The 27,015-nt window shown below is 48.7% G+C and overlaps 1 protein-coding gene across 1 annotated transcript in view; it reads right to left on the bottom strand.

The window, feature by feature from the left end:
* Positions 1-18,838, bottom strand: part of shtn2 (shootin 2) — a 50,486-nt gene extending 31,648 nt beyond the window's left edge. Inside the window, exons 1-8 of the mRNA XM_069923039.1 lie at positions 18,743-18,838; positions 17,997-18,071; positions 12,778-12,838; positions 8,073-8,167; positions 6,253-6,403; positions 3,969-4,066; positions 3,434-3,515; positions 1,176-1,270 (exon numbers count right to left, since the gene is read on the bottom strand). Of these exons, the coding sequence (XP_069779140.1) occupies positions 1,176-1,270; positions 3,434-3,515; positions 3,969-4,066; positions 6,253-6,403; positions 8,073-8,167; positions 12,778-12,838; positions 17,997-18,071; positions 18,743-18,838 (753 nt within the window). The remainder of the gene's footprint in view (positions 1-1,175; positions 1,271-3,433; positions 3,516-3,968; positions 4,067-6,252; positions 6,404-8,072; positions 8,168-12,777; positions 12,839-17,996; positions 18,072-18,742) is intronic.
* Between the last annotated feature and the right edge of the window lie 8,177 nt (positions 18,839-27,015).

Genomic DNA, 27,015 nt, shown 5'->3' on the forward strand with positions numbered 1-27,015 from the left:
AGTTCATTCCGTACCCCCACCGTCCTCTGCATGAAGAAATTCCCCCTCATGACTCCCCTAAACGTTTCCCCTTTTACTCTCAATCCATCCCCTCTTGTTTGAATCTCCCCCACTCTCAGTGGAAAAAACCTGTCCACATTGACTCTATCCGTCCCCCTTATAATTTTAAATGCCTCTATCAAATCACCCTCAATCTTCCATACTCCAGGGAGTAAGGTCCCAGCCTGCTCAACCTTTCCTTGTAACTCAAACCCTGAAATCCTGAAAATATTCTCGTAAACCTCCTCTGCACTCTCTCTATACTGTTTATATCCTTCCTGTAATTCGGTGACCAAAACTGCACACAATATTCAAAACTTGCCCTATACAATGCCCCACCAATGCCTTATACAATTTCAACATGACATCACAACTCCTGTGTTCAATACTCTGGTTTATGAAACCAACATACCAAATGCTTTCTTCACCACCCTATTCACATGTGATTCAACTTTCAGGGAATTATGTACAATGACTCCTGAATCCCTTTGTTCCACTGCACTCCTCAATTCTCCACCATTTAATGTGTATGACCTATTTTGATTAGTCCTACCAAAATGTAGCCTCTCTCATTTATCAGTATTAAACTCCATCTGCCATCTTCCAGCCCACTCTTCTAACTGTCCAATATCACCCTGTGAGCTTTGATAATCTTCCTCGCTGTCCACAACACTGCCAACCTTTGTATCATCTAGAAATTTACTAATCCAATTTGCCACCCTGTCATCGAGATCGTTAATATATATGACAAACAGCAGTGGACCCAGTACCGATCCCTGAGGCACTCCACTTGAAGTGACCGGCAGCTGCGTGTCGGTGAACTGACCCAGAAAACAGTTACACAGCATCACGTGGTGCAGCCCTCTCCACCATAGGTCTCCAACATAAAGAGAAAGGAGTCCTGCATGCGGGGACCTCCATTGGGGATCTCCCCTCACCACTGGGCAGTAAAACAGCTGCCACTGATGGGGGCGAGGAAGTGAAGAGAGTGCAGGAGAAGCCCCTACAGGAACCACTTTGGTGCATCTCCGAACCCTCCACCCTTCCCCGCCCTGCCATTGCCCTCCTCCTCCCAGCCTCTCTCCCCACATTCTCCCAGCCACCCTGCCCTCTCTGCATTGCCACCCCCCTGATACCTGGTGGGCGTAGATCTCGGCCTTCTGTCGGAGGTTCTGCTCCAGTTCCAGGTGCTGTTGGAGCTCCTGGTATTCCTGCGTCACCCGCGTGGAGACTGGGGGAGGAAGGGAGAGAGAGAGAGAAAGTGGCGGTATCACACAGTGGACTCCGACCTCCTCCTACCCACCAGCTATGGTAAGTGGTATGTCTCGCTGAGCTAGCATGAGCGCAAGGGATCAAACAGAACATAGAAGTTTCAAGCACAGTACAGGCCCTTTGGCCCTCGATGTGCGGACCTATATATTTCCACCAAGATAAAATACTAAACCCTCCCTACCCCAGAACCCTTTATTTTTCTTCTATCCATGTGTCTGTCTAAGAGTCTCTTCAATGCCCCCAATGTTCCAACCTTGGCAAGGCATTCCAGGCCCCTACAACTCTCTGTGTAAAAAAAAACTTACCACTGTCGTCTCCCCTAAACTTCCCTCCCTTCACTTTGTACACATGTCCTCTGGAGTTTGCTATTCCTTCCCTGGGAAACAGGTGCTGGCCGTCCAGCCCATCTATGCCTCTCATATTCTTGTAGACCTCTATCAAGTCTCCTCCCATCCTTCTACATTCCAAAGAGAAAAGTCCCAGCTCTGCTAACCTTGCCTCATAAGACTTGTTTCCCAATCCAGGCAACATCCTGGTAAATCTCCTCTGCACCCTCTCTATTGCTTCCACATCCTTCCTGTAATGAGGTGACCAAAACTGAACACAATACTCAAAGTGTGGTCTCACCAGAGATTTGTAGAATTGCAATATGACCTCTCAAATCCTGAACTCAATCCCCTGACCAATGAAGGCCAGTAAATGGATTCCTTCTGCCCTGGGCTTTGTGAGGTAGCTGTAGCTGACCACAGTGCCACATTGAGAGGGGCAAGAAAGCAGGGGAGTGAGGAAGGGGAGGGGGAGTGAAAGGGGCCGTGGTTCAGAGTGCCACTGCACTCGACAGAAGGTGAGAGAGGGAGGGAGCAGGGGTGAAGGGGTGTGAGAGGAAGAGGGAGAGGGGGCAGAGAGGAAGGGGGCATGTGAGAGAGGGAGCTGGGAGGGGACAGAAAGAGACAGGGGGAATGGAGATAAGGAAGGAGTGAAGATAAATAACAGTGGAGGAATAGTATGAGGAAAAGAGAGAGAGAGATGAACAGAGAGGGAAGGTTTACATGAAATCGGAGAGGGTGACAGAAGGAACAGAGGGAGAGAGAGAGAGAGAGAGAGAGAGAGAGAGAGAGAGAGAGAGAGAGAGAGGGGAGGGGAGAAGGAGAGGGACCAAGAGGGAGAGGGAGAGAGAGAGGGGGAGAGAGAGAGAGAGGGAGAGAGAGGGAGAGAGAGGGAGACAGAGAGAGGAGAGAGAGAAAAGGAGAGAGAGGGTGAAAGGGAGAGAGAGGGAGACGGAGAGAGAGAGGAGAGAGAGAAAAGGAGAGGGAAAGAGGGAGAGGGAAAGAGAGGCGGATAAAGAGCGGGAAGGAGAGGGGGAGAGAGAGAGGGAAGGAGAAAGAGAGAGGGGAGAGAGAGAGGGAGAAGGCGAGAGGGAGAGAGAAGTGGTTTAATGGAAATTCGAGAAGTTGACAGTGTCTGTTTGGAGAGTGCCCAGATGGAATATTAGGTGTTGAGCCTCCAATTTGTGGGTGGCCTCGTTTGGCTGTTGAGACCATGGACAGACATTTTAAATTTTTACTTTTTTAAAATTTAGTCGTCCATGACAGTAACAAACCTTTCCGGCCCATGAGTCAGTGCCGCCCAATTACACCCAATTAACCTACACCCCGGCTACATTTTGAATGGTGGGAAGAAACTGGAGCCCCCGGGGAAAACCCACGCAGACATGAGGAGAATGTGCAAACCCCTTACAGATAGCGCAGGATGCGAACCCCAGACCCGATCGTTGGTGCTGTGGCAGCCCATGTTGGTTTGGGCATTGATGTGTGGAATTGAAATGGGTGACCACTGGGAGGTCCCCGTTATTACAGGGGACAGAGCTGAGGTGCTCAACGAAACGATCTCCCAGTCTGCGCCCAGTCTCTCCGATGTAGAGGAGACCACAACGGGAACACCGGATGCAGTAGACGACCCTGCAAATTCACAAGAGAAATGTTGCTTCACTTGGAAAGACGGTTTGGGGCCCCAAATGGTGATGAGAGAGGAGGTGTGGGCCACTTCACCAGCTGCCCCTCCTCTCCCCCATGACCCAGAGGATGTGTGGGAGGGACAGGGCTGAGTTCTCAGCAGAGTTAACCTGCGCTGAGTTGCTGAAGTCTTTTGTTCTGGTTTTCCAGGGCATTCTGTAGCGACCTCTTCTCATCCTGTTCCTTCTCTGCCTGTGAGGGACCAATCAGAATAGATGGTTGGAGCGAGCACCAATGGAATTCAGAATCCAGCAGACCCACTGGACTAGATGTTCACCAGGGGAAGGGTTGAGATCATTGGGAATGTGTATGGGAAATGGGAAGGGGTGGGACCATTGGGAATGTGTCCAGGGGAATGGGAAGGGGTGGGACCATTGGGAATGTGTACGGGGAATGGGAAGGGGTGGGACCATTGGAAATGTGTCCGGGTAATGCGAAGGGGTAGGACCATTGGGAATATGTCTGGGGAATGGGAAAGAGTGGGACCATTGGGAATGTGTAGGGGGAATGGGAAGGGGTGGGGCCATTGGGAATGTGTATGGGAGAATGGGAAAGTGTGGGACCATTGGGGATTTGTACAGTGATTGCGTACAGCCCTGGGGTGGCCTTGGTCCACTGGGATCACCCATGCCTCAGAGCCCTTACCTTCTCCTGCAGGCCAGCCTCCCGTGATTCCAGCTCCCTCACCTTGCTGGCCAATAGCTTCTTCTCCTCCATCAACTGAAAGATTCTCCCCTGCAATTCTGACATCAGAGCCACAGGTTCAGTGAGGGACATGACAGATCGCCCAGGAAGCACCCAGTCCTGGTCCCCACCCTCTTCCAGAGTCTCCCAGACAGAGAAGCTGGCCCCTCACCTCACGTCTGTCGTACAATAACTAGGGGTGTCCCACAAACCGAGTTGGCTGCTGCCTGTTGGTGGTGAGTGACTGCTGTTTCTCAGAGGCCTTTCCCCCTCCAAATTGAATTGTCCTCCTTTATAGATTCATAGTTGGACAGTGCAGAACAGGCCCTTCGGCCCAACATGTTCATGCTGACCAACTTGGCATTTGGGGTTAAATGGGAAAGAAGTTATAAGGGTGTATTGTCTTGTGTCAAGTGTAAACAGCATCATGCACAGAGTGGGCCAAATGACCTCTCTGGGTCTTTAGTTTAACATTGAACATTCCGGCACAGTACAGGCCCTTCAGCCCACAATGTCGTGTCGACTCATGTAAACCTACTCCACAACCATCTAATCCTTCCCTCCCTCATACCCAGAACCCTCCATTTTTCTTATATCTACGTGTCTGTCTCAGAATCCCCTTTGAACCAGCCTCCACCTCCACCCCTGGCAACACATTCTAGGCCCCCACAACTCTCTGTAAAAAAACGTTGTCTGATTTCTCCCCTAAACTTCCTTCCCTTCACTTTGTACACATGTCCTTTTATGTTTGCTGATCCTGCCCTGGGAAACAGGCGCTGACTGTCCACCCTATCTAGGCCTCTCTGAATCTTGTTGACCTCTATCGTTTCCTCTTGTCCTTCTTCACTCCAAAGAGAAAAGTCCCAGCTCTGCTAACCTTGCCTCATAAGGCACATTCTCTAATTCTGGTAAAATCTCCTCCACATCCTCTCCGTAGCTTCCACATCCTTCCTATAACGAGGTGACCAGAACTGAGCACAATTCTCCAAGTGGTCTCAACAGAGATTTGTTGAGCTGCAACATGACCTCACAACTCTTGAACTTAATCCCCTGACTAATGGAGGCCATCTCTTTAACCACCCTATCAACTTGCATGGCCATTTAAATTTTAAATTCTAAGTGTAATCATACAGCAAGGTAACAGGCCATTTTGGTCCACGAGCTTTTGTTGCCCAATATGCGTTGCTACAACATCGAGGGCTGAAGGGCCTGGACTGTGCTGTATTCAATTAACCTATAGCCCCTGGTATTTTTCAAACAATGGGAGGAAACCCACGCAGACACGGGGAGAATGTAAAACTCCTTATGATCAGTGCAGGATTCAAACCCTTGTCCCAGTCACTGGTGCTGTAACAGCGTTACGCTCAGTGCTACATCCTTGAGGGATCCATGGATTTGGACCCTAAGGACCCTCTGTTCGGTATCCAACATTAACCCTGTCTCAGCCTTCTAGTTTGTCCTTCCAAAATGCATCACCTCACACTTATCCAGATTGAACTTCATCTGCCACTTCTCCATCCAACTCTGCATCCTGTCGATATCTCTTGTAACCTTCGACAACCTTCCATCCACAACTCCTCCAACCTTCATGTCATCCACAAACTGACCCATCCTTCCACCTCTTCATCCAGGTCATTTATAAAGACCATAAAGAGCAGGGGTCCCAGAACAGATCCCTGCGGCCCCTCCACTAGTCACCAACCTCCAGGCAGAATACTTTCCTTCCATCACTACTCTCTGCTTTCTACAGGCAAGCCAATTCTGAATCTACACAGCCAAGTTTCCATGTCTCATAGAAACAAAGAACATTGCATCACAGAAACAGGCCCCTTCGACTCTTCTCGTCTGTGCCAAACCATTTATTTTGCTTAGCCCCACTGACTTATACCATGTCCCTCCATACCCCTCCCATCCATGGACCATCCAAATTCTTCTTCAGCTGGCAGCTCCTTCCACACCCTCACCACTCTCTGTGAGAAATTCCTCCTAAATTTTTCCCCTTTCACCCTTAAGCCATGTTCTCTGGTTTGTATCTCACCTCCCCTCTTATTTACATTTACTCTGTCTATCCCCCTCATAATTTTAAATACCTCCATCAAATCTCCCCTCATTTCCTACGCCCCAAGGAATTTACTGACATTATTGGACAAGAATCTGATGAGGTGTGGGAAGGCCACTGCTCCACACCATCTCTGGGTTCACTGCTCCACACCATCTCCGTGTGGGCTCGTGGTCAGCTGCTCACCTTTGACCTGGAGCTGGTAGCACTGGGTGGGCTCCTCACTGGGATCGAGGTTCCCCTGGTCTTCCAGCTTGCTGAGGTCTTCTGGCAGTCTGTCCCACAGGGGCTGCAGGGCCAAGCTCAGCCTCTGCAGCTGCCGATTCTCCTTGCTGAGCTGTGGTGAGAAGCTCCGGTTAGGCTGGGACACAGCACAGACGTGCCAGGGGTGGGGGTAGGGGTGAGAGGGACCCAGGGGAGTGAGGCAGCATCCGCCGAGAGCCAAAAGGGCCTGAGCTCGTTGGGGTGTGATAGACCGACCAGCCACCCGAGTGTGGTGGGGGTTGGGGTGGTGTAGGTTGGCGAGGAGTACTGAATCACAAACGGGAGGGGGAATGTCGATGGGAGCAGGACAGAGAAGTGTGGGGGGAGAGGTGCTGTAGTTGGAGGAAAGGGGTGGAGAGCTGAAGGGTTAGGGTTTGTTTGAGTAGGATAGGAATGGGGAAGGAGTTGAGGGGGGTGAGGTAAGGCATTGGCTGTCCACCCTATCAATACCCCTCATAATCCTATACTGTAGACTTCTACTAAGTCTCCTCTCATCTTCATTGCTCCACAGAGAAAAGGCCTTGTCTGTTAACCTTGACACACAAGACAAGTTCTCCAATCCTGACGACATCCTGGTAAATCTCCTCTGCACCCCTTCCACATCCTTCCTATCATGAGGTGAGCAGAAATGAACTGACAGAGTTATGGCAAACCAGAGCAGTCGATGTCAATGCTGTTTTGTTGGAGGGTGCCCAGATGGAAAGCAAGGAAGCAAATGAAATATATTTTGTCGGAAAGTGTACGGTCGTGTACTTTGGTAGAAGAAATAGATGGGCAGACTATTTTCTAAATGGGGAGAAAATTGCAAATACCCAGATGGAAAGGGACCTGGGAGTCCTCATTCTGGGTGGCCTGAAGGTAAACTTGCAGGTTGAGCCGGTGGTGAAGAAGGCAAATGCAATGCTGGTGTTCATTTAAAGAGGAATAGAATACAAGAGCAGAGATGTGATGTTGAGGCTTTAGAAGGCACTGGTGAGACCTCACTTGGAGAATTGTGAGCAGGTTTGGGCTCCTTGTTTAAGAAAGAATGTGCTGACGTTGGAGAGGGTTTAGAGGAAGTTCACAAGGATGATTCTGGGAATGAACGGGTTATCGTATGAGGAACATTTAACAACTCTTGGCCTGTACTCGTTGGAATTTAGGAGAACGAGAGGGGTGAAACATTTTGAATGTTGAAAGGTGTGGACAGAGAAGATGTAGAAAAGTTGTTTCCTGCAGTGGGAGAATCTAGGACATAAGGGTACAACTTCAGGATTGAAGGGTGTCCGCTTAGAACAGAGATGCAGAGGAATTTCTACTGCCAGAGGGCGGTGAATCTGTGGAATTTGTTGCCACGGGGGGGTTGTGGAGGCCGGGTCATTGGGTGTATTTAAGGCAGAGATTGATGGGTTCTTGATTAGCTAGGGCATCAAAGGTTATGGGGAGAAGGCCGGGCAGTGGGGCTGAGTGGGAAAATGGATCAGCTCATGATTGAATGGCAGGGCAGACTCAATCAATGGATTGAATGGCTTAATTTTCTCCAACATCTAATCTTCTGGTCTCTCTGTTGTACACCACTCGCTGGGTTCCTGGAACAAGTCCTGCCCAGGTTGAACCAGCCAAATGCAACACCTCCCCTTTGTCCAAGTTAAATTCCATCTGCCACTCCTTGGCCCACTTTCCCAGCTGATCATGACCCTGTTGTCAACCTAGACCCCACCCCATACTTGATAAACACTTGCTCTTCTCTTGGACCAGCTCACCTTCACAGCAAACACCTCCGCTGTCTCCCGGCATACCCTCTCAACCTCCAGCTGTGTCTCAAGCTCGTCCAGCTCTGCGATCATTTGCATGGAGGCTGTAGGGGGAGAAGGGGATTGATCTGAGTTAATTGATCTCAGGAAGGGTGGTGGGGACGGCACCAGGGAGCACATCGATCACACGGAGAATGGGTAGAGAAACATGGAGATGTTATGGTAAAGTTGTATAAGACATTGGTGAGGCCAAACTTGGAGTATTGTGTGCAGTTTTGGTCACCAAACTATAGGAAAGATATCAATAAGATAGAAAGAGTGTAGAGAATTCACTAGGGTGTTGCCCGGACTTCAGGAACTGAGTTATAGGGAAAGGTTAAACAGGTTTGGACTTTATCCTATGACGGAATATAGATATGTTTTTAGGAGATAAAATGGGGCAAGTTTTTTTTTTAGTGTAGATCACATACAAACACTTTAAAACAGATCTTATTTAAAATACTGGAGCTCTGCTCATGCTAGACATGTTGGGGCCAACGGTCTTTGCAAAAGCTTTGGAGAGAGCCCAAGAGACTTCACTAATGGATTGTTGTTTACAAAAAGGCAACAAATGAAAGAGCTTGTTGGAGCCGCATATTGACTGGAGTGGAACTTGCAGTTCTAAGAAAATCATGTGGTTTTGCAAGCAGGCTTTTTCTGTGTGTGTGTGTGTGTTTGAGAGAGAGACACACACAGAGAGATCAGCTCTACAGCTCTACAGTTCAGCAGCAGCTGGGACTGGAACAGGACGAGCTGGCAAGCTTGTGGAAAACCCCATTTTGGAAGACGGGTTGTGAGTGCTTAGTTCAGCTTGGTCAAAGCCCTTGTGGTTCATGCAAGAAGAGAGGACTGGCTGCCTAATGTTTCACTTGAAATAAGGGAAACAAAAAGGAACTCTGTGGTGACCTGAAAGAAAGAGGTGATCATCTGGAGAACCCTGAAGGGACAAGTTTCTTCAGCAAGACACTGATTAAAAAAGAAACCAGTTTGTGTCCAGCGAACAACAAATCTCTCTTTGAAAACCTACAAGGACCTCCCTGAGCAGTAACCATTTACCTTTCAAGCACCAAAGACTGTTAAATGTTAAATTCTGTGCACAGTCTAAGAATGGCCTGCAACCAGTGAACTTGGAGGAATGAGAAGTGAGATTGGACTGTGAATCAAAGAACTTTTCTGAAATTATACACACATTACATACTGTACCCTTAGAATTAGAAGGGAGTTAAGTTCGGTTAAGTAAGTCAACAGTGATAAGTTAAAGTATGATTTTGTTTTTATCATGTTTAAAGATAATTAAAAGCAACATTAGTTTAAGTAACTATTTGTCTTGGTGAATATCTATTGCTGCTGGGTTTCGGGGTCCTCTGGGCTAGTAACGATCCCTCCACTAGCCCACAGCCTGTTCCAGGCACCCAATCCTCGCTGTGGAAAATATTTACCCCAAACATCTTCCTTAAACTCCAGCTGCTTCACCTTTACAGCGCCAGCGATCGGGACCAGGGTTCAAATCCCGTGCTGTCTGTAAGGAGTTTGTACGTTCTCCCTGTGTCCGCGTGGGTTTCCCTGGCGGCTTTGATTTTTTTCCCACCCCTCAAAAACGTACCTGGGGTGTAGGTTAATTGGGTGTAATTGGGTCGTGGACCGAAATGACCTGTTACCATGCTGTGCATCCACGTTTAAATACAGTTATATGCCCACTGGTGTGTGTATAAGAACATGAGAAACAGGAGCAGGAGTCGGCCATTCGACCCGTCGAGCTTCCTCAATCATTCAATGAGATCAGGGCTGATCTGATGATCGGCTCATCTGCCTTTTCCCCATATCCCTTAATTGCCCAACTATGTAGAAATCTACCCAACCTTGTCTTAAATATATTTACTGAGGTCACCTCCACTGCTTTAATGGGCAGCGAATTCCACAGATTCACCACCCTCTGGGAAAAGCAGTTCCTCCTTGTCTCCGCCCTAAATCTACTCCCCTGGATCTTGAGGCTACATCCCCTAGTTCTGGTCTCCCCCACCAATGGGATCAAGTTACCTACCTCTATTTTATTTATGCCTTTTGCAATTTTATATGTTTCTGTAAGATCCCCTCTTCTAGGGTGCTATTTTATGCTGGGGAAAAGATTTGGATTGTCTACCTCAGAATTTTACAAGCCTCTATTTGGCACCATAGGGAGATAGGGTCATAAAGAGAACTTTTGGCATATTGTCCTTCATAAATCAAAGTATTTATCAAAGAGCAGCCTCACCAAAGTTTTATGAAGCTGCTGGCTGAGCTACTCGAATACTGTGTCCCTGATTCGAGGTGCCTTGGCTGGAAAGGACATCTCCATAGAACCATAGAACATTACAGCACAGAAAACAGACCCCTTCGGCCATCAGGTCTGTGCCAAATTGTAATTCTGCCTCATCCCACTGACCTTCATTCAGCCCATATCCCTCCATACCCTCCCATCCATGGACCTGTCCAAATTCTTCTTCACCACCTCAGCTGGCAGCTCGTTCCACACTCCCACCACTCTCTGTGTGAAGAGGTTCCCCCCTCATGTTCCCCCTAAACTTTTACCCTTTCACCCTTAACCCATGTCCTCTGGTTTGTATCACACACCCTCAGTTGAAAAAGGTGTCTACATTTACTCTGTCTGTCCCCCTCATAATTTTAAACACATCTATGAAATCTCCCTCATTCTTCTATGTTCCAGGGAATAAAGTCCTAACCTGTTTAACCTTTCCCTGTAACTCAGTTCCTGAAGTCCGGGCAACATCCTAGTGAATCTTCTCTGCACTCCTTCTATCTTATTGATATCTTTCCCTTAGTTCGGTGACCAAAACTGCACACAATACTCCAAATTGGGCCTCACCAATGTCTTATACATCTTCACCATAACATCCCTCTACTCAATTCTTTGATTTATGAAGGCCAAGATGTCAAAAGGTCTTTTCACAATGCTACCCATTCTACTCTCTCACCAAGACTACTCACAAATTGGGGGAACACCCCCTAATTTTCCGTCTGGACACTCTCCAGCCAGATGGCATTAACATCGACTTCACCGGTTTCTGCTAACCTGCTCTCCTCATCCCCCCTTCCTTCCCTCTGTCCAATTCTCCTTCCTCCCTTCCCTCTCCCTTCACCCAGCCATCCCGCCTCCCCCTTTTGCTGCAGTCCCCTCCCTCCCTTCTCCACCTATCACCTCTTGCCTTGCGACCACCACCTACTCTTCTTAGTTTAGACACCTGCCAACATTTTTCTGTACATTGATGTTCAAGACTGAAACGTTGGTGATGTCTCTTTACTTCTGCTACATAAAGAACACTGTTTGACCTGCTGAGTTTCTCCACCATCATGCTTTAACATTTCCAGAATGTCCCAGCTCCCATACTCAGTGCTTGTTTTATCTCCATCCTTCTCTGCCTCCTGACCTCCAGATCTCATGGTATGTAGTACAATCCTTTCTCCAGTCAAGTACGGCTAGTCTGAGGTGACAATTCCAGGCTTGTACTTGTGTGAAATTCAATTCCGTATAAATGTTACGAGACCAGCCGAGTTCCTCCATCATTCTGTGTGTTTTTACCATATAAAAGTCAATCCCCCACTAATTGTTGGCCTAAAAATCTGAAATTTCCCATGTATTTCATATAAAAATCAACCCTAATCCAGCCCTGGCTGCCCACAAGCTGAAGGTCCTGACACCTTGGTCACAAACTCTTGCCTCTGGCCTGATTGCCCACCCATCCGGGCTCCTGACGCCTTCAACATGGACTCACACCCTGGCTGCCCACCCGTCGGACCTCCAAATGTCTCCAAAATGGACTTGCGTCCCAGGCACCCACCCCTCGGAGCACCTGACACCTCCAACATGGACTCACGCCCCGGTCGCCTGCCCATTGGAGCTCCTGGTGCCTCTGACAACACAGATCCAACGGTCAAAAGTAGTACCCACATAATAGTAAACCCCACAAAATTACTGATAAAAATGGTCAACAAAATTCAATGTTTACATGAGTATGTAAGGTAAATAATTGAAGAATAGGGAATAGAATGGTTCTGAGGAATGGGGAGGGGGTGGGGGTGGGAGGAGCTGATTCCATGGCCAGTTCAGCCATGGTCTTTCTAAATGGCAGACAAAGTTCGATGGGCTGAATGGCCTATTCCTGAACTTCATTGTCAGCTTAGGTAAGCAACGAGGTTGGCATGATAGAGATGGACCAAAGGGCCACATTAACTGGCCCAGTGGGAAAGGAGTCACCAACTGGCTGAGATGGGCAAGGTTCTCTACAAGCTGACACCACCCACAGACTCGATCTTAGACCCCTTTGCTGCTACTGGCACCAGGTGACCAATGTCCCATCTGGCTCAGAGGGACATCAATCCTGGGAGGTGGCGGAGAAACAGAGAGAGTGCATGGCCACCATGCCCAACCCCCCCACCGAGGTTACTGTGCCTGACCCCCCCACCGAGGTTACCGCACCTGACCGATGCCCCACCGAGGTTACCGCGCCCGACCTCCCCCCACCGAGGTTACTGTGCTTGACCCCCCCCCCCACCAAGGTTACCACACCCAACCACCCCCACCGAGGTTACTGCGCCAAACCCCCCACCGAGGTTACCGCGCCCGACCCTCCCACTGAGGTTACCACACCCCACCGAGGTTACCACATCCCACACTCACACTCTTGCATCTCCCTCAGCAACTTGTCTGTCGGCAGCTCGGAGGCACCGTCCACGGCGGCCTGTCACGGGAATGGCAGAGAGTTGGTCACCTCACCGGCGCCATCACCTGTGCTGTATTCACTGTACCCTCACCCTAACCCGTAGTCCAGGGCATGGGTCCCTATCACCCACCATACACCCAGCCTGGACCACTGTGGACCCCTGTACCCCTCACCAGACCCTGTACCACTCATCAGACCGCTGTAACCCTCACCAGACCAGGTACCACTCTCCAGAACCCTGGTCTCTCAACTGACCCCTGCACTCCTCACCAGACCCCTGCACCCCTCATTGGACCCCTTCACCCCTCAACGGACCCCTTCACCCCTCACCAGACCTCTGTACCCCTCATCAGACCCCTGTACCCTCACCCCAACCTGTGGTCCAGGGCATGGGTCCCTATCACCCACCATACACCCAGCCTGGACCCGTAACCCTTACCAGATCCTGTATCCCTCACTGGACCCCTTACCCCTCACTGGACCCCTTACCCCTCACTGGACCCCTTACCCCTCACTGGACCCCTTACCCCTCACTGGACCCCTTACCCCTCACTGGACCCCTTACCCCTCACTGGACCCCTTACCCCTCACTGGACCCCTTACCCCTCACCGGATCCCTGTACCCCTCACCGGATCCCTGTAACCCTCACCAGACCCTGTACCCCTCACCAGACCCTGTACCCCTCACCAGACCCCTGTACCCCTCACCAGACCCCTGTACTCCTCACCAGACCCTGTACCCCTCACCAGACCCTGTACCCCTCACCAGACCCCTGTACCCCTCACCAGACCCCTGTACTCCTCACCAGACCCTGTACCCCTCACCAGACCTCTGTTCCCTCACTGGACCCCTGTACCCCTCACTGGCCTCTGGACTCCTCACCATACCCCCTCACTGGACATCTGTAATGCCCTTCACTGGACCCCTGGACCCCTCACCAGATCCTGTATCCCTCACCAGACCCGCATAGCCCTCATCAGACCACTGTACCTCTCAACAGATCTTGTACCCCTCACCGTACCCTGTACCCCTCACTGGACTCATGTACCCCTCACTGGACCCCTGTACCCCTCATCAGATTCCTTTACCTCATCCCAGCCTGAGCTCTGGGGCCTGGGTCCCTATCACCTGCACTATACCCCACTTCAAACAAGTCCCTCATCCCCTCATCCCCAAGCCGTCCCCCACCCCACCTCTTTCAACACCCTGAGCCCCTCCTCCACTCGAACCCCTTCCCTACCCTGAAACAAACGTACATGAATAAGCAGCTGAGTTGTTTCAGACGTTGGTGAGGCCAAATTTGGAGGATTGTGTCCAGTTTTGGTCACTGAACTACAGGAAAGATATCGATAAGATATCGATGATTGACTAGGATGTCGTGTGGACTTCAGGAACTGAATTACAGGAAAAGGCTAAACAGTTTAGGACTTTATTCCTTTGTGTGTAGAGAAATGAAGGGATGTTTGATAAGGTATTTAACATAATGAGGGGGACAGACAGAATAAATGTAGGTTGGCTTTTTCCACTGAGGGTCGGTGAGATACAAACCAGAGGACTTGGGTTGAGGGTGAAAGGGGAAAAGTTTAGGGGGAACTTCTTTACACAGAGAGGGGTGGGGGTGTGGAACGAGCTGCCGGCGGAAGGGGTGAATGCAGGCTCAATTTTAACACTTAAGAAGAATTTGGACAGGTCCATGGATGGGAGGGGTATAGAGGGATAGGTTTGGGTGCAGTTCAGTGGGACGAGGCTGAATAATAGTTTGGCATGGGCTGGATGGGCTGAAGGGCCTGTTTCTCTTTTGTAGTGTTGTATCGCTTTATGTTCTGTCTAGAACTGAGGGGCGAGCTGAAACAGGAAATCAGGAGGGCAAAAGGGGGCATGAGATAGCTCTGGCAGGTAACATTACGGAGAATCCCGAGAGATTTTATATGCAAATAAATGGGAAGAGTGTAACCAGAAAAATAAGTGGGTCCCCTCAGGAATCACTTGGTCAACTGTGTGTGGCGTCCCAGGAGGTGGGAAAGGTCCTGAATGAGAACATCACTGTGTTCACTGTGGAGAAGGACACGAGGACGGGGGGAACTTGGGGCCGTCGATGGGAGTGCATTGAGAACAGTCAGTGTTACGGTGCAAGAGGTGTAGAAGGTCCTGATGTGTGTGAAGGTGGGCCTGATCAGATACGTCTGAGGACACTGGGGGAAGTTGGTGCCCTGGCTGAGACTTATCACCATATAACAATTGACTTCACCATGACATCCCAACTCCTGTATTCAATACCCTGATTTATGAAGGCCAACATACCAAATGCTTTCTTTATCACCTTATCTACATATAACTCACTTTTCAGGGAATTAGGTACCAGAATTCCTAAATCCCTTTGTTCTACTGCCCTCCTCAATTGTTTACCATTTATCGTGGATGGGACTGGGCAAAAAAAAAATGGCTCAGCACAGGTGAAGGGGTGAAGGGGTCATTTCTGTTATGTAATGTTCTATGGTTCTAAGGCGAATGCGATTTCAAGAGGAATCGAATACAAGAGCAGGAATGTGATGTTGAGGCTTTACAAGGCAATGGTGAGTCCTCACGTGGAGAATTGTGAGCAGTTCTGGGCTCCTCGTTTAAGAAAGGATGTGCTGACATTGGAGAGGGTTCAGAGGAGGTTCACAAGGATGATTCCGGGAATGAAAGGGTTATTCTGTAAGGGGTGTTTGACAGCTCTTGACCTGGACTTGTTGGGATTTAGGAGAATGAGAGGGATTGAAACATTTTGAATACTGAAAAGTCAGGACAGTGTTGACGTAGAAAGGTTGTTTCCCAGGGTGGGAGAGTCTAGGACAAAAGGGGACAACTTCAGGATTAAAGGGCTCCACTTAGAACAGAGACGTGGAGGAATTTCTTCAGCCAAAAGGTGGTCACAAGGGGGCCATTAACAGAGATATTTAGGATGTCACTGGCCACGGGGGTGGTACCAAAGGATTGGAAGGTGGCGCATGTGGTTCCTCTGTTTAAGAAAGGGACCAAATGCAAACCTGGGAATTATAGGCCTGTAAGTCTGACGTCTGTGGTAGGCAAGTTGATGGAAAGTGTTCTGAGGGATGCTATTTACAAATTTTTGGAGGTACAGGGATTGATAGGGAGTAATCAGCATGGTTTTGTCAGGGGTAGATCATGCTTGACAAACCTGATTGAGTTCTTCGAGGGGGTTACAAAAAAGGTTGATGAAGGGAAAGCTGTGGATGTTGTCTATTTGGACTTTAGTAAAGCTTTTGACAAAGTTCCCCACAGGAGGTTAGGAAAAAAGGTGGAGGCATTAGGTATAAATGAGGAGGTAGTGAAATGGATTCAGCACTGGTTGGATGGAAGGTGTCAGAGAGTAGTGGTAGAAAATTGTTTGTCTAATTGGAGGCCGGTGACTAGTGGAGTTCCTCAGGGTTCAGTCCTGGGTCCACTATTATTTGTTATATATATTAACGATCTGGATGTAGGGGTAGAGAATTAGATAAGCAAGTTTGCGGATGACACAAAGATTGGTGGTGTTGTGGACAGCGAGGTAGATTACCGTAGATGAAAAGGTGATTTAGGAAGGCTGGAGGTGTGGGCTGAGAAATGGCTGATGGAATTTAATACAGATAAATGTGAGGTGCTGCATTTTGGAAAGGCAAATTTAAATAGGTCATATACATTGAATGGTAGACAATTGAGGAGTGCAGAGCAACAAAGGGATTTAGGAGTTGTGGTAAATAGTACCCTCAAGGCTGATACTCAGGTAGATGGTGTGGTGAAGAAGGCATTTGGAACGTTGGCCTTCATCAATCGGAGTATTGAATTCAAGAGTGGGAGGTTATGATGAAATTGTACAAGGCATTGGTGAGGCCAAATTTGGAGTACTGTGTACAGTTTTGATCACCAAATTATAGGAAGGATATAAAGAAAATAGAGAGAGTGCAGAGAAGGTTCACGAGAATGTTGACAGGATTTCAGGGTCTGAGTTACAGGGAAAGGTTGTGCAGACTGGGGCTTTTTTCTCTGGAGCGTAGAAGATTGAGGGGGGATTTTATGGAGGTGTTTAAGATTTTAAAAGGGACAGAGAGAGTCAGCGTGGATAGGCTTTTTCAATTAAGAAAGGGGGAGATTGAAACTAGAGGGCATGGTTTAAGATTGAAGGGGGAAAATTATAAGGGGAACATGAGGGGAAATTTCTTTACGCAGAGGGTGGTGGGGATGTGGAATGAGCTTCCGGCAGACGTGGTCGAGGCGGGATCATTGGTTACATTTAAGGAAAGACTGGATCGTTACATGGATAGGAGGGGACTAGAGGGGGATGGACCGGGTGCTGGTCAGTGGGACTAGGAGGGTGGGGATTTGCTACGGCATGGACTAGTAGGGCCGAACTGGCCTGTTCTGTGCTGTAAGTGGTTATATGGTTATATGGTGTGTGTGTGTGAACCTCTGAACTTATAAAATGTGGAGCTACACAAGAGTTCTGGTGTCGACACAGTGAACTGGTTATAGAGAGTATCCCCCTCTTATACTGAAGAAGAGGTAGCGGGACATATGTTGGCTGCTTCGGGAAGTGCAAGCAGCAGGGGTCTGCGTCACAGAACACAGGCTCTGCCGGGGAAGATCACCAGGTTGAGGAGCATCCGTGGAAGAGACAAACAGAGCAGCCGGGCTTTCGGGCTGGATCCCTTTGCCAGGAGTGGTCTAAGTCCTGATGCCAGGTTCCAGCCCTAAACAGTGGCCCAGACTGCCTCTGGACCCACCGAGTTCCTCCAGGGGTGTGTGTGCGTGTGTGCATGTGTGTGAGTACAGGTGTGTGTGCATGTGTGTGAACGCGGGTGTGTGAGTGTGGGTGTGTGCGTGAGTGAGCATGTGCGTGAGTGAGCGTGTGTGTGTGTGTGTGTGTGTGTATGTGGGTGTGTGTGTGTGTGTGTGTGTGTGTTCCAGGTTCCAGTGTATCCCATGCTGGCCTATGTATGCACAGGGTGCTGTTACTGTGCTGTAGACATTCTTGTTGTTCAGCTGACCATCCACAGGGTGTACAGTGGCTCCACAAACCTGGAGAGTAGAGCGCGGGTCAGACCCACTGGAGAGCCGTCAGGACGCATCTCTGTACCACGGCTTCACCAACGGAAATGCGGGCTGCAGCAAAGCAGTAACCTCCCCTTCACTCACCTCCTGGCTGTCCGCCTGGTCATCTTCTCCACTGGCATTGCTCTCTGCAGCAACTGCACGGAGGGAGAGATCACACTGTGGGTTAGAACAATACAACTATAGAACAGCACAAAAAACAGGCCCTTCAGCCCTTTGAGTTTGTGCCAAACCATTTTTCTGACTAATCCCACTGACCTGCACCCAGTCCATATCCCTCCATACCGTCCCATCCATGGACCTGTCCAAATTCTTCTTATATGTTAAAATTGAGCCCACATCCACCACTTCAGCTGGCAGCTCGTTCCACACTCCCACCACTCTCTGTGTGAAGAAGTTCCCCCTCATGTTCTCCCTAAACTTTGCCTTTAACCCATGTCCTCTGGTTTGTATCTCACCTCACTTTAGTGGAAAAAGCCGACCTACATTTACTCTGTCTGTCCCCCTCATAATTTTAAATACCTCGATCAAATCTCCCCTCATTCTTCTATACTCCAGGGAATAAAGTCCTAACCTGTTTAACCTTTCCCTGTAACTCAGTTCCTGAAGTCTGGGCAACGTCCTAGTAAATCTTCTCTGCACTCTTTCTATTTTATTAATATCTTTCCTGTAGTTCAGTGACCAAAATGGCACACAATACTCCAAATTTGGCCTCACCAATGTCTGAAACAACTTTACCATAACATCCCAACTCCTGTACTCAACTCTATCCAACTGTGATGGCTCTTTCAGGGAATTATGTGTCTGTATTCCCAGATCCCTCAGTCTACCACACTCCTCAGTGCCCAACCATTCACCGTGTACGTCCTTTCTTGGTTGGTCCTTCCAGAATGCAACACTTCACCCTTGTCTGCAGTAAATTCCATTGGCAATTTTTCAGCCCATTTTTCCAGCTGGTCCAGATCCCTCTGCAAGCTTTGAAAACCTTCTCCGCTGTCCACAACGTCTCCAATCTTAGTGTCATCTGCAAACTTGCTGATCCAATTGACCACATTATCACCCAGATCATTGATATAGATGACAAACAACAATGGTCCCAGCACCGATCCCTGAGACACCCCACTCGTCACAGGCCTCCAGTCTGAGAAGTATCATCCACCACTACTCTCTGGCTTCTCCCGTCCAGCCATTGTTGAATCCAGTTCACTACTTCACCATGAATACCGAGTGTCTGAACCTTCCCAACTAACCTCTCATGTGGGACTTGTCAAAGATTTTAAATTTAGACATACAGCACAGTGGCAAGCCATTTCAAGCCCATGCCACCCAATTTACATACAACCCCTGGTATGTTTTGGAGGGTGGGAGGAAACCCAAGCCCCTTGGGAAAACTCACACAGACACAGAGAGAACGCACAAACTCCTTACGGACACAATGGGATTTGAACCTTGGTCCCGATCGCTGACGCTGTAAAGGTGTTGCGCTGACCACTACGCCAACTGTGCCACCCTGTTCCTCAAATCCTCTTCACAATTTCTCTTGCCTTCTCCCCAAAGATTTAGCCTCCACAGCCGACTGTGGCAATGAATTCCTCCTCCCCCCACTCCCGCTCCCCTACTTCCCCCCTCACCCCTCTCAGGCTGAAGAAATCTCTCCTCATCTCTTCTCTGATGCGAGAATCTCCTAACTTCTTTCTCATGGTTTTGAACTGAATCGCACCTCCCTCCCTTAATCGTCCCTGACCTCAATGGGAGATCGCTTTGTTGAGCACTTCGGCTCTGTCCACTGCAATAGCAGCAATCTAATTTCACCCATATTAATACCCTGCCCCATTCCATCGTCTGTCCATGGTCTCCTCCACTGCTAGACTGAGACCACATGCAAATTGGAGGAACAACACCTCATCTTCCGACAGGGCCCCTGCCAGGACAATTAACATTGTCTTCTGAGGTTCTGCCTACATCCCTATCGTTCCCTAGGTCTCCTTTCTTCTAGTGGTCTCTCTCTCTCTCTCTCTCTCTCTCTCTCTCTCTCTCTCTCTATATATATATATATATATATATATATTAGAGGAGTAAATCTGTAGAGAGATAGCAAACAGCTGCAGGAAACACAAGATTATGATAATAGAGGATTTTAACTTTCCACACTGTAAAAGGGCTGGACGGCTTGGAGTTTGTCAAATGTGTTCAGGAAAGTTGTCTCAATTAACATATAGAGGTACCAATGAGAGAAAGGGCAATACCAGATCTCCTATTAGGGAATGAGACAGGACAGGTGACAGACGTATGTGTTGAGGAACATTTTGAGTCCAGTGGTTCCACTTGTATGTCAGTTATTATCATGGGTTCCTTTGCCTGCGTGATGTTTCAAACAGGTCTCACAGCTGGAAACCATCCTGTCAAGGTCAGCATGTATCCCTGGCCAATAAACAGCAGTTCTGCCCTCCTCTTGCATTTTTCCATTCCAAGGTGCCCCTCGTGCACCCTTTTCAGCATCTCCTGTCACAGTGATGGAGGAATGACATTTCTGCCCTGTCTGAGTCAAAGCCCCCCATTGACAATCCTCAGCTCAGCTTTGATGTTAGGGATCCATATAACCATTTACGGAGCCTTTCGAGTGTGGATGACATTCACTTCTAGGCCATCCTTCATGCAGATTCTTGATGACCTTCTGTAGAACTGGGTCCTTTTCTGTTTCAGCTGCCATCTGCTTGAATTTCATGTCAGGATTAAAGGCGCGTGAGCAGGCAGAGGGAACCTTGGTTTTTGAGGGATATTAGGGATCAGGTTTGGAAGAAGAGAGAGGTGTAGGACAGGTAGAGGCAACGTGGAGCAAATGAGGGACTGGAGGAGAATAAAAAAATGCAAGAAAAATCTCAAGAAAAATCAGGAAGGAAAAACGAAGACGTGAGGTTGGTTTGGCAACAACATGAAGGAAAATCTTTCTACAGGTACATTCAGACCAAAAGGATAGTAAGGGATAAAATTGGTCCCCTTGAAGATCAGAGTGGTTGAATTTGAAAGGAGCCAAAAGAGATGGGAGAGGTCGCAAAGGTTTTTTTAAAAATCAGTTTCACTCAGGAAATGGGCACAGGGTCATGGGAAGTAAGGAAAACAAACAGTGAGGTTGGTCATGGAACCTGTCCAGATTAAAGAGGAGGAAGGGCTTGCTGTCTTAAAGCAAACAAGGGTGGATAAATCTCCAGGGCCTGACAAGATATTCCCTTGGACCTTGAGGGAGGCAAGTGTAGAAATTGCAGGGTCTTTGGCAGAAATATTTAAAATGTCCTTCACCATGGGTGAGGTGCCGGAGGATTGGAGGGGAGCTCAAGTTGTTCTGTTGTTTAAAAAAGGCTCCATAAGTAATCCAGGAAATTTCAGGCTGGTGAATCTGACATCAGTAGTAGGTAAATTATTGGAAGGTGGTCAAAGAGATCAGACATCCCGCTCAGGATGTCCCCATGGTGACAACCCACGCTGGCTGCCCCTGCCCTGATGTCCTGGACCAGGGAGCAGGGACAGCTGGAAGGGGAGCTGTCATGTGCTCGCCAGCTGACTGTCATCCCCTTAGCAGCCGCTTTCAGGTGGCTGCATTCATGTGCTGGGGTGGGGGGACCTCAGTGCTCCGGCGATTATCCCTCCCAGAGGAGGGTTGCAAAGTTCACCTCACATGTGCCTCATGCGCTTTCAAGTGGCCTCCTGAGAGCTGTATATGGGCATAATATGTGGCTTTACATCAAGGGATTTTTTGAAAAACCAATGACCCCTCTTAGAACAGCAAATGACAACCAGACAGATTGCTGGCACCGGAATCAGTTTCTGCCTGGGCATCTGTGGCTTTAAAGACAATAGTCTATTTATTCCACAACATCAGTCCAATTAACAGCAACTTGTGAAGTCTCCATAGGCATTCTTCAACGTTTCTGTAAAGTCACTGTGGACATGAAGTCTCTCTTTCAGCCAAGATCTTGCATTGTAAAGAGAACTTTTACCATATTGGGCTCATAAATCAAAGTATTGAATACAAGAGTTGGGATGTTATGGTAAAGATGTATAAGACATTGGTGAGGTCAAATTTGGAGTATTGTCTGCAGTTTTGGTCACCGAAATACAGGAAAGATATGAATAAGATAGAAAGAGTGCAGAGAAGATTTACTAGGATGTTGCCTGGACTTCAGGAACTGAGTTACAGGAAAAGGTTAAACGGGTTAGGACTTTATCCCTGGAGTGTAGAAGAATGAGGGGAGATTTGATGGAGGTATGTAAAATTATGAGGGGGATTGACAGAGTAAATGCTTTTTCCACTGAAGGTCGGTGAGATACAAACCAGTGGACATGGGTTAAGGATGAAAGGGGAAAAGTTTAGGGGGAAATTCTTCACAAAGAGAGTGGTGGGAATGTGGAACGAGTTGCCAGCTGAGGTGGTGAATGTGGGCTCAATTTTAACAGTGAAGAAGAATTTGGACAAGTACATGGATGGGAGAGGTATGGAGGGCTATGGATTGGGGGTGTCAGTGGGACTAGGCAAAAAAATATGTTTTGGCATAGACTAGAAGAGCCAAAGGGTTCTATGATTCTCCCTCTCTTTCCCCTTTTCCCTCTAGCTCCTTTTCCCCAGCTCTCCTTCCACAGAATCAAACCCATCCTCCCCCAGTCAATTCTCACCTGTCCTCTCTCCTGTGTCCCATCCATATCCAATTAGCACCTTTTGTCTGTTGATCTGAGCTCCTCTTCCTGCCCATTCTTCCCATCTCCCCAGCCTTTTAATTTCAGCACCTTCCTGCCTTTTACTTATACCTTGAGGAAGGGTTCTGGCCTGAAACAACAGTGATATATTTTTACCTCCTATGGACGCTGTCAGACCTGCTGACTTCCTCCAGCATCTCTGTGTTGTCACTCTGACCAAGCTGATCAATTTCAAGTTTATTGCCACACACTCCAGGTACACTGCAAAAGTTTGCCTCGTGAGCAGTTCATCGGGATATCCCGTACATAGTCCAGCGAAGAAGACACAGTAGAACCCAACCTCTCAGACAAGAAACCTTCGCTCATGTTCACCAATATTCCCTTTGTGCCGAACTTCCTCTCCAACTCCCAGTTCCGCTGAAGGCTCCTGGATCGAATTGTTAACCCCGCTTCTCTCCTCCCAGACGCTGCCCTGGCGTTTTCACTATCGTCTTTCTTTTGACTTCAGAATTTCAGGATTTACCATTTTCTCTTTGGATTTTCTGCTCCTTGTTCCATTCCCTCTAATATGATCATATGATGTAGGAGCAGAATTAGGCCATTTGGCCCATCAAGACTGCTTCACCATTCATATTTAAATTTAAAATTTAGACATATATCAAGGTTACAGGCCCTTCCAGCCCATAGAACCATAGAATAATTACAGCGCAGAAACAGGCCACCTCAGTCCTTCTAGTCTGTGCCTAACTACTTCTTCTTCCTAGTTCCACTGTCTATATCCCTCCATACCCCTCCTATCCATGTACCCGTCAAAATTTCCCTTAAATATTAAAATTGAGCCCGCATTCACAACTTCAGCCGGCAGCTCGTTCTACACCCCCACCATTCACTCAGTGAAGAAGTTCCCCCGAAAATTTTCCCCTTTATCCCTTAACCCAAGTCCTCTGGTTTGTATCTCACCCACCCTCAGCAGAAAAAACCCATCAACATTTACTCTGTCTACCCCCTTATAATTTTAAATATCTTGATCAAATCTCCCCTCATTCTTCTACACTCTAGGGAATAATATCCTGACCTGTAACTCTGTCCCTGAACCCATGTCACCCAATTACATCCTTTTGACCTACAACTCCCGTTACATTTTGAAAGAAATATAGAGCCCCTGAAGGAAACCCACCCAGACACAAGGAGCACAGCGTTACAGAGAGAGAGAGGAGAGAGAAAGAGAGAGAGAGAGAGAGAGAGAGAGAGAGAGAGAGAGAGAGAGAGAGAGAGCGGAAAGGCAACAGTGTTTGACCAATTTGACCCAGGATGTTGCGGATGGTTCCATGAGGAGAGAAGAAACAGACTGAGTCTGGAAGGGCTGCAGGGAAAAGCCTGGGAACGAGATGCTGGTGAGCCCAATGTCTGGGGTTGGGAAGTTACGAGGGAGTATTCTGAGGGAGAAGATGTACGTGCACCTGGATGGACATGGGGTGATCAGGAATCATCAGCACGGGGTTGCATTCTGGTGTGACCGAGAAGGTTGACAAGGTTGTAGATGTTGTATACATGGTTTCCAGCAAGATATTTGATAAGGTTCCTCATGGTACGCTGCTGTAGAAGGTGAGATCGCCTGGGATTCAAGGTAAGAATGGATAAAAAATTGGCTTCAAGGGAGAAAGCAGAGGGTGACGGGGGTGGGGGGGGAGGTTGTTTCTCGGACTGGAGACCTGTGACTAGTGGAGTGTCACAGGGTTTGATGCTGTGCCCATTGCTGTTTGTCATCGATATCAATGATTGAGATGAAATGTACGTGGCGTGATTAGCAAGTGTGTGGATAACACTGAAGTGTCCAGTGTTGGAGAGAGTGAGGACAGTTGTCAAAGTTTGTAGCAGGAGCTTGATGGGTCGGGCAGGTGGGAAGTGGACTGGTTGATGCAATTTAATACAGAGAAATGTGACTTGTTGCACTTTTGAAGTCTAACGTGGTTAGGACCTAGAAGGTTGTAGAAGTGTTGTAGAACAGAGGAATCCAGTACATGGTATCTTGAAAGTGGCTTCACAGGTAGATAGGGCGATCTAAATGGCTTTTGGCACATTAGCTTTCGTCACTAAGAGGAGTGAGTATAGAAGGTGGGCTATTGGCCGTCAGGAAGAGCAGTCCCTGATGTGCCTTCCTGACAAGTGAGGAGATGTTGAGTGTCTACAATAGGTCACTAGTTAAGTGAACTCCAAGGAACTTGGTGCTCTCCACTCTCTCTACCACAGAGTTGTTGATGTGTAGTGGAGGGTGGTCGTTCCTGGTCTTCCTGAAGTCCACGATCATCTCCTTGGTCTTGTCCACATCGAGACTTAAGTTGTTCCTCTCGCACCGTTTCACGAGATTTTCTGCCTTGTCTCTGTAGTCCGACTCATCATTGTTGCTGACGAGGCCGACGACTGTCGTGTCATCTGCAAACTTGATGACTCTGTTGGAACTAGATCTGGTGGAACCTCATCCTGGAACTACTTGCGGACGGAGCTGCTTTCAATTCCACAGGCAGCCGCTTGATACTCAGTCCTTACTGTCAGAGATCGGCACATTGAGTCACTTCCCCTTTAGAAACACCCTGCCGATTCCATAGAAGTGATTCTGCAAACCTGAGTTCTCAGTGCACATCGATATCTTCCAGATCTCAGGTTAAATAACACATGAAGAATGAGTTTGTTAGAACCATCAAACACTGCAGAACAGGAACAGGCCCTTCAGCCCATCTAGTCTGTGGTGCCTAGAGTGAAACATGAAAATCTGCAGAAACTGTGATTGTCAAAGCCCACAGGTATTTTAATTAAGACGTAGAGCGTGGTAACAGGCCCTTCCGTGAGCCCATTCTGCCCAAATAGACCCCCAGTATGTTTTGGAGGGTGGAAGGAAACTGAAGCCCCTGGAGGAAACCCACCCAGACACGGGGAGAATTTACAGACAGCATGGGATTCGAACCCCAGTCCAGATCGCTGACGCTGCAAATGATTTGCACTAAGCACAACACTAAACATGTCAGACTATGGCTAAACACATCACTCATACACTAACCGTGTCCCCTACACTAACCGTCTCCCCCTACACTAACCGTCTCCCCCTACACTAACCGTCTCCCCTACACTAACCCTGTCCCCTACACTAACCGTCTCCCCTACACTAACCGTGTCCTCTACACTAACCGTCTCCCCTACACTAACCGTGTCCCCTACACTAACCGTCTCCCCCTACACTAACCGTGTCCCCTACACTAACCGTGTCCCCTACACTAACCGTCTCCCCCTACACTAACCGTCTCCCCCTACACTAACCGTGTCCCCTACACTAACCGTCTCCCCCTACACTAACCGTCTCCCCCTACACTAACCGTCTCCCCTACACTAACCCTGTCCCCTACACTAACCGTCTCCCCTACACTAACCGTGTCCTCTACACTAACCGTCTCCCCTACACTAACCGTGTCCCCTACACTAACCGTCTCCCCCTACACTAACCGTGTCCCCTACACTAACCGTGTCCCCTACACTAACCGTCTCCCCCTACACTAACCGTCTCCCCCTACACTAACCGTCTCCCCTACACTAACCGTGTCCCCTACACTAACCGTCTCCCCCTACACTAAACGTCTCCCCCTACACTAACCCTGTCCCCTACACTAACCGTCTCCCCCTACACTAACTGTGTCCCCTACACTAACCGTCTCCCCTACACTAACCGTCTCCCCCTACACTAACCGTCTCCCCCTACACTAACCGTCTCCCCTACACTAACCGTCTCCCCCTACACTAACCGTCTCCCCTACACTAACCGTCTCCCCCTACACTAACCGTCTCCCCTACACTAACCGTGTCCCCTACACTAACCATCTCCCCCTACACTAACCGTGTCCCCTACACTAACTGTGTCCTCTACACTAACCGTCTCCCCCTACACTAACCGTCTCCCCCTTCACTAACCGTCTCCCCCTACACTAACCGTCTCCCCCTACACTAACTGTGTCCTCTACACTAACCGTCTCCCCTACACTAACCGTGTCCCCTACACTAACCGTGTCCTCTACACTAACCGTGTCCTCGACACTAACCGTCTCCCCCTACACTAACCGTCTCCCCCTACACTAACCGTCTCCCCCTACACTAACCGTGTCCTCTACACTAACCGTAGCCCCCTACACTAACCGTGTCCCCTACACTAACCGTGTCCTCTACACTAACCGTGTTCTCTACACTAATGTGTCCTCTACACTAACCGTCTCCCCCTACACTAACCGTCTCCCCCTACACTAACCGTCTCCCCCTACACTAACTGTGTCCTCTACACTAACCGTCTCCCCTACACTAACTGTGTCCTCTACACTAACTGTCTCCCCTACACTAACCGTGCCCTCTACACTAACCGTCTCCCCCTACACTA

This window comes from Narcine bancroftii, chromosome 3 (assembly GCF_036971445.1).
Source record: "Narcine bancroftii isolate sNarBan1 chromosome 3, sNarBan1.hap1, whole genome shotgun sequence".
NCBI lineage: Eukaryota > Metazoa > Chordata > Chondrichthyes > Torpediniformes > Narcinidae > Narcine > Narcine bancroftii.